We start from the raw sequence: 14,858 nt of genomic DNA, 5'->3' as shown, positions 1-14,858 counted from the left end.
GTCCTCTGCTGCGGGGGCTCTCAGAGACTCCTGCTCCCAGCCTGGCCAGGCTGCAGCCCCTGCCACCCCAGGGTTCCTTTCCTGCACACCTCCTCCGTCCTCGCAGCGGTGCGGGACCAGTGTACAGCGAACACTTGGAGAAACACTAGCTCATCCATCCCCTGCCACAGGGCGGAGGCGCGGTGGGCACCAAACCCCACAAAGCCCCACCCCTAGAACACGTGGCGGCAAAGGAGGCTCTGCCAGTCTCAGGGCTGGGGCATCTCGGGGCCGGGGCCTCTCGGAAGCAACAGATCCGGGGACCCAGGGCAGCAGGTGCAGGAGCGGGTGCGAGCTGCTGCTGCTGTTTGTTTCTCAGCAAATTCTCTAGCTCCTTTTTCTGATCAGAAATGAAATTTAGGGCCTCCCCGGTGGCGCAGCTGTTGAGCGCTGGGTTGCGAAGCTGCCCGCAGCCTCTGAGGCGCCGGTTCGATCCCCGGCTGCTCCCCGGCCACCGGATGAGGGTCCCACATGGTGCGCAGACCTCTCCTGCCGCCCGCTGCTCCCCTCAGCAGTGTACTTCGGTCCTTCTGCCTGCTCTGCTCCCCGCTCTGGCTCTGGTGAATTCTCTCACCCTCCCACGCTTCTGACTGTACCCAGTGCTTGTATAAACAAAAACAAACGAATAAATAAATAAATAAAAAAACACATGCCTCTTTAAAAAATAAATAAATAAATAAAGTGCATCATCCCTTTTTAAAAAAAAAAAAAAAAAAAAGAAATGAAATTTAAAAAAAACAAGAACCATGCCCACACCTTGATCTTGTCACCAGGAGGAGATGCACTGGCTTCTGGTGATGCAGAGATGGCAGACGCTCTGCCGAGGGCACACGTATAGAAACAGAATCACAAGACACGCCCTCTACAGTATGAGGTGGAACCTGAAGAGGGGGTGTGTGTGCACACGTGTGCACGTTGTGTGCGCACATGTCCTTGTGTGCACGCATCTGTGTGCATGGACATGTGTGTGCTGTGCTCGTGTCCCACGTGTGTGTCCATGTGCGTGTGCGTGCACGCACATGTGCTGAGGCAGAGGAAGAACACGCAGCACGGTCTTACTGCAGAGAACCTTTAGACTCACCCCGTCCCCCACTGCCCGGAAGCCAGAGTCCTTGGGGACTCATAAAAATAACTGTTTTTACCTGCACTGCTATGTAGAGTCCCGGTACATTAAATGATTCGAACATAATTTCTGCCAGATATTCTCTATTTTCTGGGGTATTCAGTGGAGGTTCTGTCTGTAAGAAAACAGTCACTAGATTTAGTGTTTACCCAAATTTCATGTAATTGCACCAGAAATAAGGGTCGCCAACCCATAGGCCAGGGCCTGTCCACCCCCCACACCCACCCCCCTATTCCCCCGCTGGGCCGAGGAGCTGGCCCGAGAGAGCCTCCGGAGATCCCTGAGAGACAGCTGGTGCTGGCGCGGGTCTCCCACACGCTAAGATGGCCACGTGAGGCCCTCTCTAGACACACCTGCTCCCCTTAGCCACCCCGAAACAAGAACAAGTTAGAGAAAGGAGAGCTAGCTCTGAGGGCTAACACCCACACACCCTGAAACCAGAGCCCTGAAGCAAGTAGCCAGGGCGCAAGGCCTCAGCCGGAGGACAGAGCCGGGGACTACCTCTCAGTACACAGCCGCTGCCCCAGAGGAGCCGTGGCCCTGGCCGGGAACAGCTGAGTGGGAGCAGGGCAGCTGCAGGAGCCCCCAAGGCCCACCTGCCATGAGAGCAGAGGCCAGCTTGGCCATCAGCCAAGAAATCCAGTGCAGCAGATTCACACAAGAGCTGCCCTGGCAAGCCCACCCCCCAAACTCCTGCCAACAGCTAGACAAAGAGCTCCCCTCGCACAAAGGAGAGCATGAGGAAGCCGCCGGAGACCACCTCAACGCCAGAGAGGGGGAGAGAAACAGGAAAACAGCGGACAGAAACACACACCATCAAAGTATAAAAACACTAGATGAAAGACACTTCCAGAAGCTCAAATACCTCTGCTAGAATAACCACCATCAAACAGGAGGAAAGGACAGGATCAGAGAAATCCACCTGCTTCTCTCATTCACCAATAGGTTGGGAACACTTTTGCATGTCAACAAATACGGATGTACATCACATACTTACGGCTGGGAAAAAAGAATGAAAATTATCTGGGTTTTTGGCTAAAAGTAGATAGATAGATAGACAGACAGACAGACAGATAGATGATAGAGAGAGAGATGAAAGACAGATCGGTCCACATTACCCTGTTATAGATTGAGCTTGTCCCCAAAATTCATATGTTGAAGCCCCAAGCCCCAAAGTGACTGTATCTGGAGGAGGAAACGTGTCTCGGTGCTGCGCACACTCTGAAACGTCTTTATTGACAATCTGTAATGGAAACTTCCTTTACAAAAACAAGGCGTGGTGGGGGAGCTGGGAGTTGTCCGTCAACGGCAGAGTTTGAGTTTGGGAAGAGGCTGTTCAAGTTCTGGAGACAGAGGGTGCTGAAGACTCAGATCATGTGTCTGGGCCCCATAATCAATTTTCTTTTAAATAAAATAATGCCCTTAAATTTAAAAATGTTCTAGGGCCTTCCCGGTGGTGCAGCAGTTGAGCGCAGGGCTGCAAAGCTGCCCACAGCCTCTGCCCACAGCCGTCCCTCCACCACGACAGGACGACCACCGGCAGCCGCACTCTTCAGAACAGGCAGGAGGGTCAGCTCCACACCATGGCTTTGAGCGCAGGCCTTTAAATAAGAACCCTGCGGCCGCAGAGTGACTAACTGCAGGGTGAGTGAGCCACTCTGGCTCTCCATGCCACCGGCCTCTGTGGCCATCACCCGCGGCCTTGACGGTGTTGATGCAGAGGGCGCTGGGGGCGTGGGCACGGGCAAGGCACGCGAGCCAGATTGTGGACCTCTAAGCCCCAGAGTGCGCATGCGTGAGTGTGCACACCTGGGCCTGGAGGGGGCTAAAAGCAGCGGCAGCGGTGAGAGGACGAGCAGCATGAATTCAGAAGGGGTGAGACCATGCGAGCACACCAGGGAGCGCCCAGAGAAAGAGTGTAAAGGCCCGTGGGGGCTGGGGGCTCAGTTGCACTCCCTGCCTGGTGTGCCTGTGTACTTGGTTCCCTGGAAAACCCACTGAGAGCTCCAGGACTCTCTTTACCCGTCTGCCCAAAACCATAGTGAGCCTGCCCTGTGGCCTGCTGGCACGGCGACAGGTACATTTTGTAGCTGTTCGCATGAAACAAGTTTATGTATGATCCGTGTGGCTGCACACGACCATCTCTGGAAGACACGACTGGTGAGGAACTGGCGAAGGTGGCTTCCCTCAGGCAGGGGCTGAGGAGGGCAGCTAGGGGTAGGAGGGGGGCAGCTGGCCCAGGAGTCTGTACCCACTGTGCTCTGCTCTTCGAGCCTCATCGACAGACACACCTGGCCTCAACTAAAACATGTTACAATATGGTTGAACCTTGAAGACTTCTGTTAATTGAAGTCAGTCACTAAAGGACAAATTCAGTTTGATTCCACTTATATGAGGTACTGGAGTCACACTGACAGAAACGGAATGTAGATCGTGAGTGTCAAGGGCTGGGAGCAGAAGAAATAGGGAGCAAATGTTGAAAAGGGACAGGATTTCGGTTTGGGAGGATGAACAAGTTCTGGAGACAGAGGGTGCTGAAGACTCAGATCATGTGTCTGGGCCCCATAATCAATTTTCTTTTAAATAAAATAATGCCCTTAAATTTAAAAATGTTCTAGGACCTCCCCGCTGGTGCAGCGGTTGAGTGTAGGGCTGCAAAGCTGCCCACAGCCTCTGTAGCACAGGTTTGATCCCTGGCCCCAGCGAGGGTCCCACATGGCGCGCAGACCTCTTCTGCCACCTGCTGCTCCCCTCAGCAGTGTCCTTCGGTCCTTCTGCCTGCTCTGTTCCCCGCTCTGGCTCTGGTGAATCCTCTCACCCTCCCGTGCTTCAGACTGTACCCAGTGCTTGTATAAAGAAATAAATTTTTTTTAAATAAAAATAAATAAAAATGTTCTAAATGTAGGAAAATGATGTACAAGGATTATAATCTTTCTTATACAAACAAGAAATTGGGAACAAAAGTAAATGCTAAAAGCTGTGGAAGTGCTGAACCGTTAGGAAGGACCCCCCAGGTGAGTCACGGCACAGCCATTAAGTGAGGGTCAGGAAAACCCTGTGAGAAAATGGTCTTGGAGGATCCGATCTTGGTAAAATCGGGGCTCGCTCCTGTGGCAGTGCACCGGGCCAGCGGCAGCTGGATGACAGGGCTGCGGGGGTGGGACCGGGCTGCGGGAGTCGGACCCAACCTCCAGCTCGCACTTGCAGCTTTGCTCCAACAAGGGAAGGGATGCCTCACGGCACCGGCTGGGGCTGTGAGCAGCCCAGAGATGCCTGGCTGCTCTTCCTGCTTATTCGCCCACGACAAGACGCTGGGCACAGCCAGATGGCCACGATGCAGGGCAAAGCGGCTCCTCTGGGCATGGCTCGTCCGGACCCGAGGTTCCCTGTCAGGGATGACACGGTCCCCAGGGCCGACTGCAGGCGCCACTGCCAAACAGCTGGATCCCAGTCACACCGCCGTCTGGTGGCCATGTCCTGTGGCCCTGCGAGCCTCCCTCTGGCGCCCACTCTCTTCCGACAGACCCCGGGCAATCTCGGAGGTGGACAGGGTTGCACGTGGACAGGGATGTCTGGGCGCAGCCTGGCCAGTCGGAAGCAAAAGCCGACGAGGGTGGCTTTGGGGAAGGTGGCTCACAAAACTGAAGCAGACCGAGCAGGAGGCTCCCGCCGCCCCGGCCCCTTGTTTCCCGGGACGCAGAGCTGGTGACTGGAGCCACAGGGGCCGGCATGCGCGCAGAGCAGCCTCGGCATGGAACCAGGCCGAGGCCGAGCACAGAGCCCTGCTCAGGCCGGGCCCGCAGGCACGCGTCTCCACCACAACTTTACCGGGAGAAGATGAAATCTCTAGCTTCTTCACTGCTGATTTTTATACTTTTATTACTTGCTGCCAAACAACTTGTCATCTGTGAAGAATTTACATTAAAATCTATGTCCTTCCATTTAAGGAAACATTTGCAATAGAACTAGTTTCTCCTGGTTCCTGAACCAGATTCAGCACTAGTAAGGCTGCGTCCTCATGGGCTCCAGGAACCATGACCGTAATAAGCCCATTTCTCCTATACTTACGTCCAGTCCTTGTTCCTTTCGGAGACCAATGGAAATGACCTGCTCAAAACATTATTTGTAAGATCTAAATTGGAGGTATTGAGTCTTATTTTTAACACTGAGGCATACGGTTAAAACATTGCATGAATACAAGCTACATAAACATTTTTATTCATGACACTGGTAAACATCATCTGGTATTGATTTTTAAATGAAAATTAATCCACACCATAAAACCAATCCATATTTCTGGATAAAGATAGCGAAATGAACACAAGTGCCTAATATCGCTCCACCCGCATGCCCCTCTAACATGGCAATAAGGAAACCTTTTTGAAAACGTAGGTCCTCCAGAAAGGGAGGCCGGGAGAGGAGGTGGCGACGCAAGGAGCGGGACGCACGTGCTGCAGTGACTGACTCAGCACCGAGCGGCCGAGGAAGCTGCCTCTGCCGACTGGGGGCTGCAGCAGGTCTGAACGGGCCTCGAGGTCCAGGGACCTCGCGGGAAGACACTGCAGGGCGGGTCACCCCCTGGGTCTGTCTAAGAGACTGCAGGGCAACCAGGCACAGGGTGGACGGGGTTCACCGTGGGTTCAGGCAAAGGAATCCCGGCACCCTCAGTGGGTTTTTATAGGCCTTTAACACTGAATCAGAGGACAGGCCAGCCAGGGGAGCCAGCAATCTCTGGCGTCCTATCTGTGTTCTCCCTCTCGGTCTCCTGTCATCTGCCTCCCGCCTCAGTGACACGGCCCTTTCTCCCCTGAGAGATCCCTGTGTCCTTGCCACAACCCGGGGTGGGAGCGCATAAAAAAGCCTGATTCGGGGCCTCCCTGGTGGCACAAGGGGTTAAGCACAGCACTATGAAGCAATCCGCAGCCTCTGCAGCACCAGTTCGTTCCCCGGCCAGCCAGTGAGCTACCCACATGGCACAGACCTCTCCTGTCTCCCCGCTGCTCCCCTCAGCAGTGTGTTTCAGTCAGTCTGCCTGTTCTGCTCCCCACACTGTCTCTGGTGAATCCTCTCACCCCTCCTCCCACACCTCTGGCCTGTACCCCAGCTCTTGTATGCATAAATAAATAAATCTTTCTCTTTTTTTCTTTTTCTTGTTTTATTTATTTGTACAAGCACTGGGTACAGTCAGAAGCGTGGGAGGGTGAGAGGATTGACCAGAGACAGAGTGGGGAGCAGAACAGGCGGACTGATGAAATACACTGCTGAGGGGAGCAGCGGGCGGCAGGAGAGGTCTGCCTCGCCATGTGGGACCCTCGCCAGCGGCCGGGGATCGAACCAGCGCTGCAGAGGCTGCAGACAGCCTCACAGCCCAGCATTCAACCGCTGCGCCACCGGAGAGGCCCAATAAATAAATCTTTGAAAAAAAAAAAAAAAAAGACTTGATTCACTTCCTTTTTCCTAGAGGGACGCCCAGTTAGCTAGGAAAACATCGTCTTGGGTGTGAGAGGGTGTCTCTGGAAGAGACTGGCATTAAGTAGCCTTACAACTCAGTGCCTACATTGAGCCAGCGAAGAAGCTGAGTAAATGTCTTCAACTGACGTCTCCAACTCGGCCATAAATCTCTGTGCCTACTTTCTTCCCTTTAACCATTTCATTAACTGGTAATTAACTGCATAAACCCGAAGGAAATTTACCACTGTCATCACTTGCTCAAGCACAGCAGGATTCAAAGCACAGTATTTGTGTATGTGTATATATAAATCATTTCTTTGCTAAATGTGATTCTTTTTTGGATATTCTGCAGTGAACTTTAGTTTTTTCACATTCACCCCACACACCTCCAATTCCTTCCTAGCAAGTGAGGTAATTTTACTAGCTGCATCAGCTAATCAGAGAAAGAAACATCTTTTAGGGAAAATGTCCTGTGTGCCAGCACTGCACGCCGCTCTGAGGCCTGGGACAAGGCCTGGCATGGTGACTGCAGCAGACGGAAGGATGCACCTGGGCACGGTGCCTGGCCCCATGCCCCTGTCCAACAGGTAGTGATGGGATGTGAGGACGAGGAAAAAGGCCAACGCGACAGGTGGAATCTGTAACTTGCTTTGCTATAAGACAAAGACAGTCAGACACACTGTCAGCTTCAGCCCCCCCAACTCTACACAAACCACAGCAGCAGCTCAGGGAGAAAGGCCCAGAGGCAGGTCCAGCACAGCCAGGCATGGGGCAGCTCCTGGCTGTGAAAATGGAGGGGGTGGCTGGGCACTTTCAAGCACTTGCTTTCATAGGTGTTGTTTGGACATCCCACTACTACAACAGCAGCTGCAGTTAGCACAGGTTATGCCAGATAATTCTAAGCAATACTCCAATGTTAACATAAGAAGGAATTATAAAATTGGACCTGGGACCACATGACAAGGTTCTTCATGGAAAAAGATCCTCAGCCAATGTAGGTTTTAACATAACAGCTTACGTTGCATGACGCTGCTCTTGATAAAGGAAGCACATGGTGCGTGTAACTAATCTCGCCTCACAAAGGACCCTCCACAGGGGGAGAAAGCAGCAGTGGCGCCATCGGAACAGACGCCATAGTCAAGAGATGCTTCTTCTCATTTCTCCGCAGTTTGATTTTGTTGGAGCAAGATCAATTAAGTACCACAGTGAGGACCCCTAAGTCAGCTCAATTTTATTTTACAAGATCTAAGCACTGGAAAATAACAGAAGCAAAAATTATAGTTGTCCAACTACCTCACAAGGAGATCGAAGCACGGGGTTGGTTTCCTCCCCAAATCCACTGTCCCTTCGCCTTTCTTGCTGGAAGCTTCGTCAGGTACTTACCCAGCTAGGCCAGGTGATCAGAGACGGCCCCTGCCCAGCCCCAGAGAGTGGACCTTGATTAGTCGAGACCAACAAGGCAATTCCTCTCCCCCAGCTAGTGACCAGGTCAGGCATGCACGCTGGGGTAGGGGCCAGGGTGGTGGAGGAAGCACTTCTGCCTCTGAAAGCAAATACACCGAGAGGTGACACAGGCATTCTGCCAGCCACGCTGGGGCTGCAGGGAACGCAGAGGCCACGCTGGCTCACCACTGAGCTGCTGGGCCTGCCTGACTCTGGCCTTTTGTTTTGTGAGATAATGAATGAGCCATTTTGGGGTGAGACTTTTGCCCAAAAAGCACCCCGACTCATACAATTATCTGCAGCAGGAATCAAGAACTCCCCAGAGCGAGTATCTTGAGCTTCAAACTGAAGTCACTTGGAATGTACAGGCACATATTCCGCCTAGTCCCCAGTTACTCACCATTAAAAAATAATGATCCTCAGGCTCTGCTCGAAGGTATTTGAAGATCACTTGTTCCATGAACCTCTCCATGAGGTCCCAGTCTTCGATGATCCCATGTCGAATCGGCCACTGCGGCAGGTGGAGCGACAGTGAGAGGTGTTGGGGCGCAGGCTCCCGGCCAGAGGCTCAGGAAGGGGACAGCCTCCCCGGGGGCTAAGTCTATCCTTGCATGTCCACATGCCCCAACCCACCCCATTTCTAAAAACCATCACCTTAAAGGTGGGTCTCGTGGAAGCAGCTCATCAACTGCATCACTCCAGGTGCAGCTTTTGTCCTTTCTTTAGAGGAAATGTCTAATTAAATAATCCAGTTTCTTTTTAATTAATCAGTCTGCACCTCTCACGCCTGCCAGGCTCCTCTGCCGGCCTGCGGCACTCCGCGGCAGGAGGGAGCAGGTGCTGCTGGGGGGCTGGGGCTGAGCCACTCCTGTACTCTGGAGCCTGGGGATTCACTCGGCTCCCTCATCAAAAATACTCCCACCCCAAAACAACAACAAACCCCCGTGCAGAGAACAAAACTCCCACAACCCACAGGCACAACTCCCAGCTCCCAGCACGGCCTCCTGTTCCGGCGCACCTTGGTGGCGTAGGTGGGCTTGTCAACGGCCTCATCCCCGATGAAGAAGTCCAGGTCGTCGACCCCCCGCAGCACTCGCCTCTGCGCTTGGTCCACCACCTTTGCTGACTCCCTGATGGCGATACCTTAAAGCACAGCACAGAGGCCCCGTCAGTCTCCACATTTACCTGAGGGCAGGAGAGCAACAGAGCCCGCAGCGCTCACGGGAGAGGCGTGAGGTGGGCACACCAGGGCGCAGAGACGGGCACACCAGGGCGCAGAGACAGGGCACACCAGGGTGCAGAGGTGGGCACACAGGGAGTGAGGTGTGCACACAGAGGTGGGCACACAGGGTGTGAGGTGGGCACACAGGGGCGCAGAGGCTGGCACACAGGGATGCAGAGGTGGGCACAGAGATGGGCACACTGGGCGCAGATGTGGGCACATGGGTGCAGAGATGGGCACACTGGGCACAGAGGTGGGCACATGGGTGCAGAGACGGGCACACTGGGGAGCAGAGGCAGGCGCACCAGGGTGCAGAGGCAGGCACTGCACATTCCAGCAGCATCCCCCGCATCGTTTCTAGCAGGCGCCAGTGGGCGCAGCTGCCACTCTCACTGCTGACAGAAGCTACTAAATGTGCTTCATCTGGAAAAATCCCTGGAGACAGGGAGACGCCCGCAGGCCATACACCGCCAGGCTCTACATTTCAAAACACAATGTAGGAGACAAAATCTTAAATAAAATGCAGAACAGAGTAAACTAAAAAACAACACCCACGTGTGCTCTGAAGCGATTTTAATAAAACTCGGCCTCAGATGTCACGTGTTTCAGCCTCCGACAGAAAAACAAATCACTTCCAGGAGGAGGACCGAGGAGGTGGCTGGCTAGTATCCGTCACAAAAAGAAAAGCACAATAATCCACCAACCGTTGCATGTAAGAAACACCAGGCCTCGATGACACATTGTTTTAGTAAGAGCTCAGCCTTGGGTATTTGGAAATCTACGCAGTCATAAATCATCGCATGAAACTGCGCTCGAGACCCCAACGCGCCGTGCCCGGCGGAGAGCTTGACAAAGATTCCACTTACCACGACATGCTAACACGCTGAGCTTCCATAAACTCGTCTGCATCAAATTTGTGCCAAACAAATTAGCAAGCGCACACAGTTATTTTGAAAAGTAGATCATCCGAAAGCTCCCATTTTGAAGGGAGAGCACAGACTCCAGAAGCCTCCGGGGCCCGGGGCCAGGGCGGCAGCTCGCGGTAACCCCTGCCCACCCCTCGCCTCCTCTCTCCCCGCTGGCTCCACCCGGGAAGTTGCGAAGCTTCCAGGATGGCATTTATCGCAGGCCGGGGAGGCGGCGGCTCCGTGGAGGGACCCAGGGTAGCGCCCATGGGCCGGGCCAGGCCAGGGGGCCGGAGCGCCCCACTAACTGGGCACCGCAGAAAGAAGTAAGCCCGTCCCCGAAAACCCACCAGGCACCGACAGCCTCACGCAGCGTTGCCCACCCAGGCGGGACCCAAAGGCTCAGCCCGACGGCGGCGGCAGGCTCAGGCCCGCAGGGGACGGCCGATGGCAAGTGCTGCCCTGGGGACAAGGCCGCGCCCGGGCGCCGAGAGCGCAGACCTGCCGAGCAGTCAGCACGCGAGCGCCGGAAGAGAGGAAGAGACGGGCAGGAAGCCCCTGCCTCCCGGGGCGTCGCCCCAGTTTGCCAAACACTTGGGGGTCTAACACATTTAACCCACAATCACCACCTTCAAGAAAAATAGCTAACCTTGGTAAGAACGAGAGAAACGACCTGACTCGGAGCTTAAATGACCACAAGGTTAATTTTATGCCTCCCGAAAACGTCCATCACAGTGAACTGCCCCCAGATCAGAGCAGATCTATAGCTACCGCCAGAACAGCAAAAACAAAACCATAAAGTACACCCTTTTAACTGAAAACAACTGAATCTTGCATTTTTTCTATGAAAAGCAAGATGTGCTCAAATGGCCTCGTGAACGTGACGGAGAAGCCGCTGCAGCCACCCGCGACACCCGCAGGGTCTAGACTCATCCCAGAACCCGAGCTCTCCCCACAGCCACCTCCGGCACCCTAACTTAGGCACGACCAGAAGGCAAGAAATGTGCGGAGGCCATTAAGATGGAAGGACAATAAACACAACACAGCATGGACCCGACATTCCCACTCTCCAGCCCCAACTCCAGGCAACGTGTGCCGTGAAGCCAGGACGAGAGTGAGGCCGTTCTCCATGTACTAAATAAGCTAGAAGGTTCGCTGGAGGAGGCATGAGGGAAAAAAGCAAGGCGCAAGGCAGGGCATGTGGTGTCCACCACCAAGTAAACCTCTGACTGAGCCTGTCTCAGGGAGACACCAGGAGCAGTGACGGCAGTGCACCTCGCAGAGGAAAGAGTCACTTTTCCCTGTACATCCTATGCCATTTAGCTTTTCTGTCCTATGCAAAATTCAAGAGTAGGACTTCCACTTCTGGGAAGACAGAGCAAACATGCAACTAAAAAGCACAACTAAAATCCCTGGACTTCCTATTGGGGATAAACATAAAAAGATACTGAAAGATGAAGAGAAGTTAGGGTGGTTAGGGGCCTCAGGACCCCAGGACGACACGGTGGGGAGTTTCCTTTTTGCCTCCTGTACCCCATCCTGGTGCTGGAGAGGTGGGCAATGCAGAAACAACCACGGAAGGAAACAAAAAACGCCCCCAAGGAGACAGCTAGCTCGGCCACCGCAGACAGCAAGGGCAGCCTGAAATGATTGGAGACCTGGACAGCAACCTCGTGACTCCAACAGAACAAAAACCGCGCTGCCTCACCACTCAGGCCAGCAGAGGAGAGTGGACACTCCAGACACCCCCTTATTTATGCTCAGAAAATAAAAAAAGGGAGTTAACAAGCTCATTTAAAATCAAAAAAGGGAGTTAACAAGCTCATTTTGTAAAACCACTATAAAGGTGCTATGCAAACCAAACAAAAACAGTGTAAGAAAGCAAAATTACAGCCCAATCTCACTTTTAAACAATCATGCAAAAATCGCACGTATCTGGAGGTATAATTCAGCACACACTTAGAATTTCAAAGCCAAGGAAGATTTACCTGAAGAATGAAATAACCAACTGCTCAATATTTGAAAACATACTAATGCAATTCATCATATCAGGAGCTAAAGATGTCCAAAATCATATAATCAACTCAACAGATGCACAAAAAGCCTTAAATGTCAGTATGGGGCCTCCCTGGTGGCACAGCGGGTTGAGCACCGCACTGTGAAACTGTCCGCAGCCTCTGCAGTGCTGGTTCGATCCCAGTCGGCCGGCGAGAATCCCACATGGTGCATCAGACCTCTCCTGTCACGCCCGCTGCTCCCCTCAGCAGTGTATTTCATCAGTCTGCCTGTTCTGTTCCCCGTTCTGTCTCTGGTGAGTCCTCTCACCCTCCCGGGACTCTGGCCTCTACCCCGGCTCTTGTATAAAAATAAATAAATCTTTTTAAAAAAAAAAAGTCAGTATGCATTTATGATTCAAAAAAATAATAATACAGCCTCCCAGTAAGCCAGAGCAGAGGAGCATGGACCTAGGGGAGAAAAGCATTTCCTCAAAAGCCTGCTGCGACCCCTGGGGAGACCCAAAGTCTCTCTTTAAAGTCACAAAGACAAGAGCACCTGCTACCTCACCTCTGGTCACTGCAGTAGTGGAAACTCTAGCCGTGCAGCAGGACCATGATAGCAGGTGAAGCAGTGGGATTGGAAGAAACAAAATAATCATTACTTGCAGCGAAGCACAGCTGTCCTCACAGGAAGTATCAAAGACTCGGGGTCAGGCCCAGAGGCTGCAAGAGCTAGACAGGAAACCCCATTCCTAACATAAAAACCTGCCTCACAGTGTGCATGAGCTTTGTGAAGAACACCATAAAGCATGGCTGAGAAAAGGAAACATGGATACACTATAAAACATGCATCCCACATTCAGGTAGGGGCGCTCTGTTCGTGAAGATGTCAAATTTCACCAAATTCATCTATAAACTGAATGCATCTTTAATCAATACCCCGTACTCCAGTAGGATTTTTCATGGACATTAAATTGATTCTAAAATTTATAGTAAAGAGTAAGGGTCTAAAACTGACCAGAGCTATTCTGATCAAGAAAAACAAGAGGAACCAGACCAAATAAAGATGATCGCCAGGTGACAGTATTTAAGAGCCGGTGTGGGGCTGGGGCAGAGGTGAAGGCACGCGTGAGTGGAACAAGGTCCCCACAGCACACGCGGTCCCTCCAGGTGATCATGTTCAAACACTAAACTTCTCTTAGAAGAGCATATAGAAAGTCTTTATCGCTTCAGAGTAGAAATACTTTCTTTCAAAAGCAAAACAAATTATAATGGGAGTCTAAAAAATGTGACTATATCAAAATTTTCAATTTCAGTTTAAAACAATAATTTAAAAGTGATAGATCGTAACTCAATAGCAAAAGAACAATTCAGTGGAAAAGCAGGCAGACGATCTGAACAGATGTTTCTCCAAAGGAGACACCCAGACGACCCGGGCGCAGACACACGAAAGGCGGTCCCTGATCACCACAGAAACCACACTGGCCGCCAGGGGCTGCGCCACCCGACAGGACAGGGACAGCTCCTCAGAGAGAGGAGGAAAGGAACAGGTGCTGGGCGGCTGTGCGGAAAGGAAACTCTTGGGCTTCCCTCGTGGCACAGGGGTTAGTCTCAGGCTGTCACTGCTGCGGCCTAAGTCCATTCCCAGAGAGGGAGCTGACCCACAGGGCGCAGCAGACCTCTCCTGTCTCCCTGGCGCTCCCCTCAGCAGTGGATTGCACTGGATCCGCTTATTCTGCTCCCCACTCTGTCTCTGGTGAATCCTTTCACCCCCCACACCTCTGGCCTGCACCCCAGTTCTTGTATACACAAATAAATAAAAATCTTTGAAAAAGAAAACTGCTAATAAAATGTGAACGGAGTCCCCACAAGCAGAGACGGGCCAGTCCTGGCATGGAAACAGGCCAGGTCCCCGGGGCCCCGACCCTTCCCAACACCCACCACCTTCCCAAGCCTCCCCCCTCCAAAGCCTCACTAGCACTTCAACAAATTCAGCCAAAAACATAACTGTGCTCTCCCTTTCTTTCTAGCTCCAGCCCCTGCTGAGGCCTGACAGCAGGGACATGAGCGGTGCCTGGCGTCTGCCAGCGAGTGGGCCCTGCCTGCAATGGCGGGCTCCTGGCACGGCCACTGGACGCTACCGACAGCTCCAAATGCAAAGCATTCCAGCAGAAGATGCGAGGTCGGCCAGGAGAGCTGTTGCACGTAACAGGGTTACCATCTCATCAGCTCTGAACCGCCAGGAAGCCCAACGGGTCAGGTCAGCCGGGCACGCACAAGAAGACCCACAGGAGACCGAGTGACCCAGAGCGCCAGCCGCCATGGGCAGAGCCGCTGACACCTGAGCTCCCCGCTGACCATGGAGATAAGCCTGGAAGGAGGTGATGACGGTTAATGAGGTCACGAGTCTTCTAAATGGTGCAGACATTTATGACCGAGTGAAAGGCCCCGCCAACCACCCACGCCGACCCTCCCACGACCGTGACAGGAGCCGTGTCACAAGAGAGTCCAAGGACTGGAAAAGCAGGGACTCCTGAGGTCACAGCGACAGTTGACCGCACTGTCCAGGAACCCGGTGCCAAAATAAACAACTCTCCCAGCTCCAGCACAATCTTCTAAAGGAAGATGGCAAGGAAATTGATACACCTTGAAACACAGAATCAGAACACTTAGAACAA

General features: G+C 52.9%; 1 protein-coding gene across 8 annotated transcripts in view; it reads right to left on the bottom strand.

The window, feature by feature from the left end:
* The window catches only part of ACTR3B (actin related protein 3B), a gene marked incomplete at its 5' end in the record, with an annotated part of 47,121 nt that overhangs the window by 12,334 nt on the left and 19,929 nt on the right, over nt 1-14,858 (bottom strand). For 7 of the 8 annotated variants that reach the window (XM_084230397.1, XM_084230400.1, XM_084230402.1 and 4 more), the window contains 3 exons: nt 1,182-1,277; nt 8,457-8,567; nt 9,075-9,199. In XM_084230397.1, coding sequence (XP_084086523.1) covers nt 1,182-1,277; nt 8,457-8,567; nt 9,075-9,199 — 332 coding nt within the window. Of the gene's footprint in view, nt 1-1,181; nt 1,278-8,456; nt 8,568-9,074; nt 9,200-14,858 lie in introns of those variants that run through there. The other variant, XM_084230403.1, reaches the window with a different exon arrangement.

The sequence above is a fragment of the Talpa europaea genome, assembly GCF_964194135.1.
Source record: "Talpa europaea genome assembly, chromosome: 3".
In the NCBI taxonomy this organism is placed as follows: Eukaryota; Metazoa; Chordata; class Mammalia; order Eulipotyphla; family Talpidae; genus Talpa; species Talpa europaea.
This window is presented reverse-complemented; position numbering and strand designations above follow the sequence as displayed.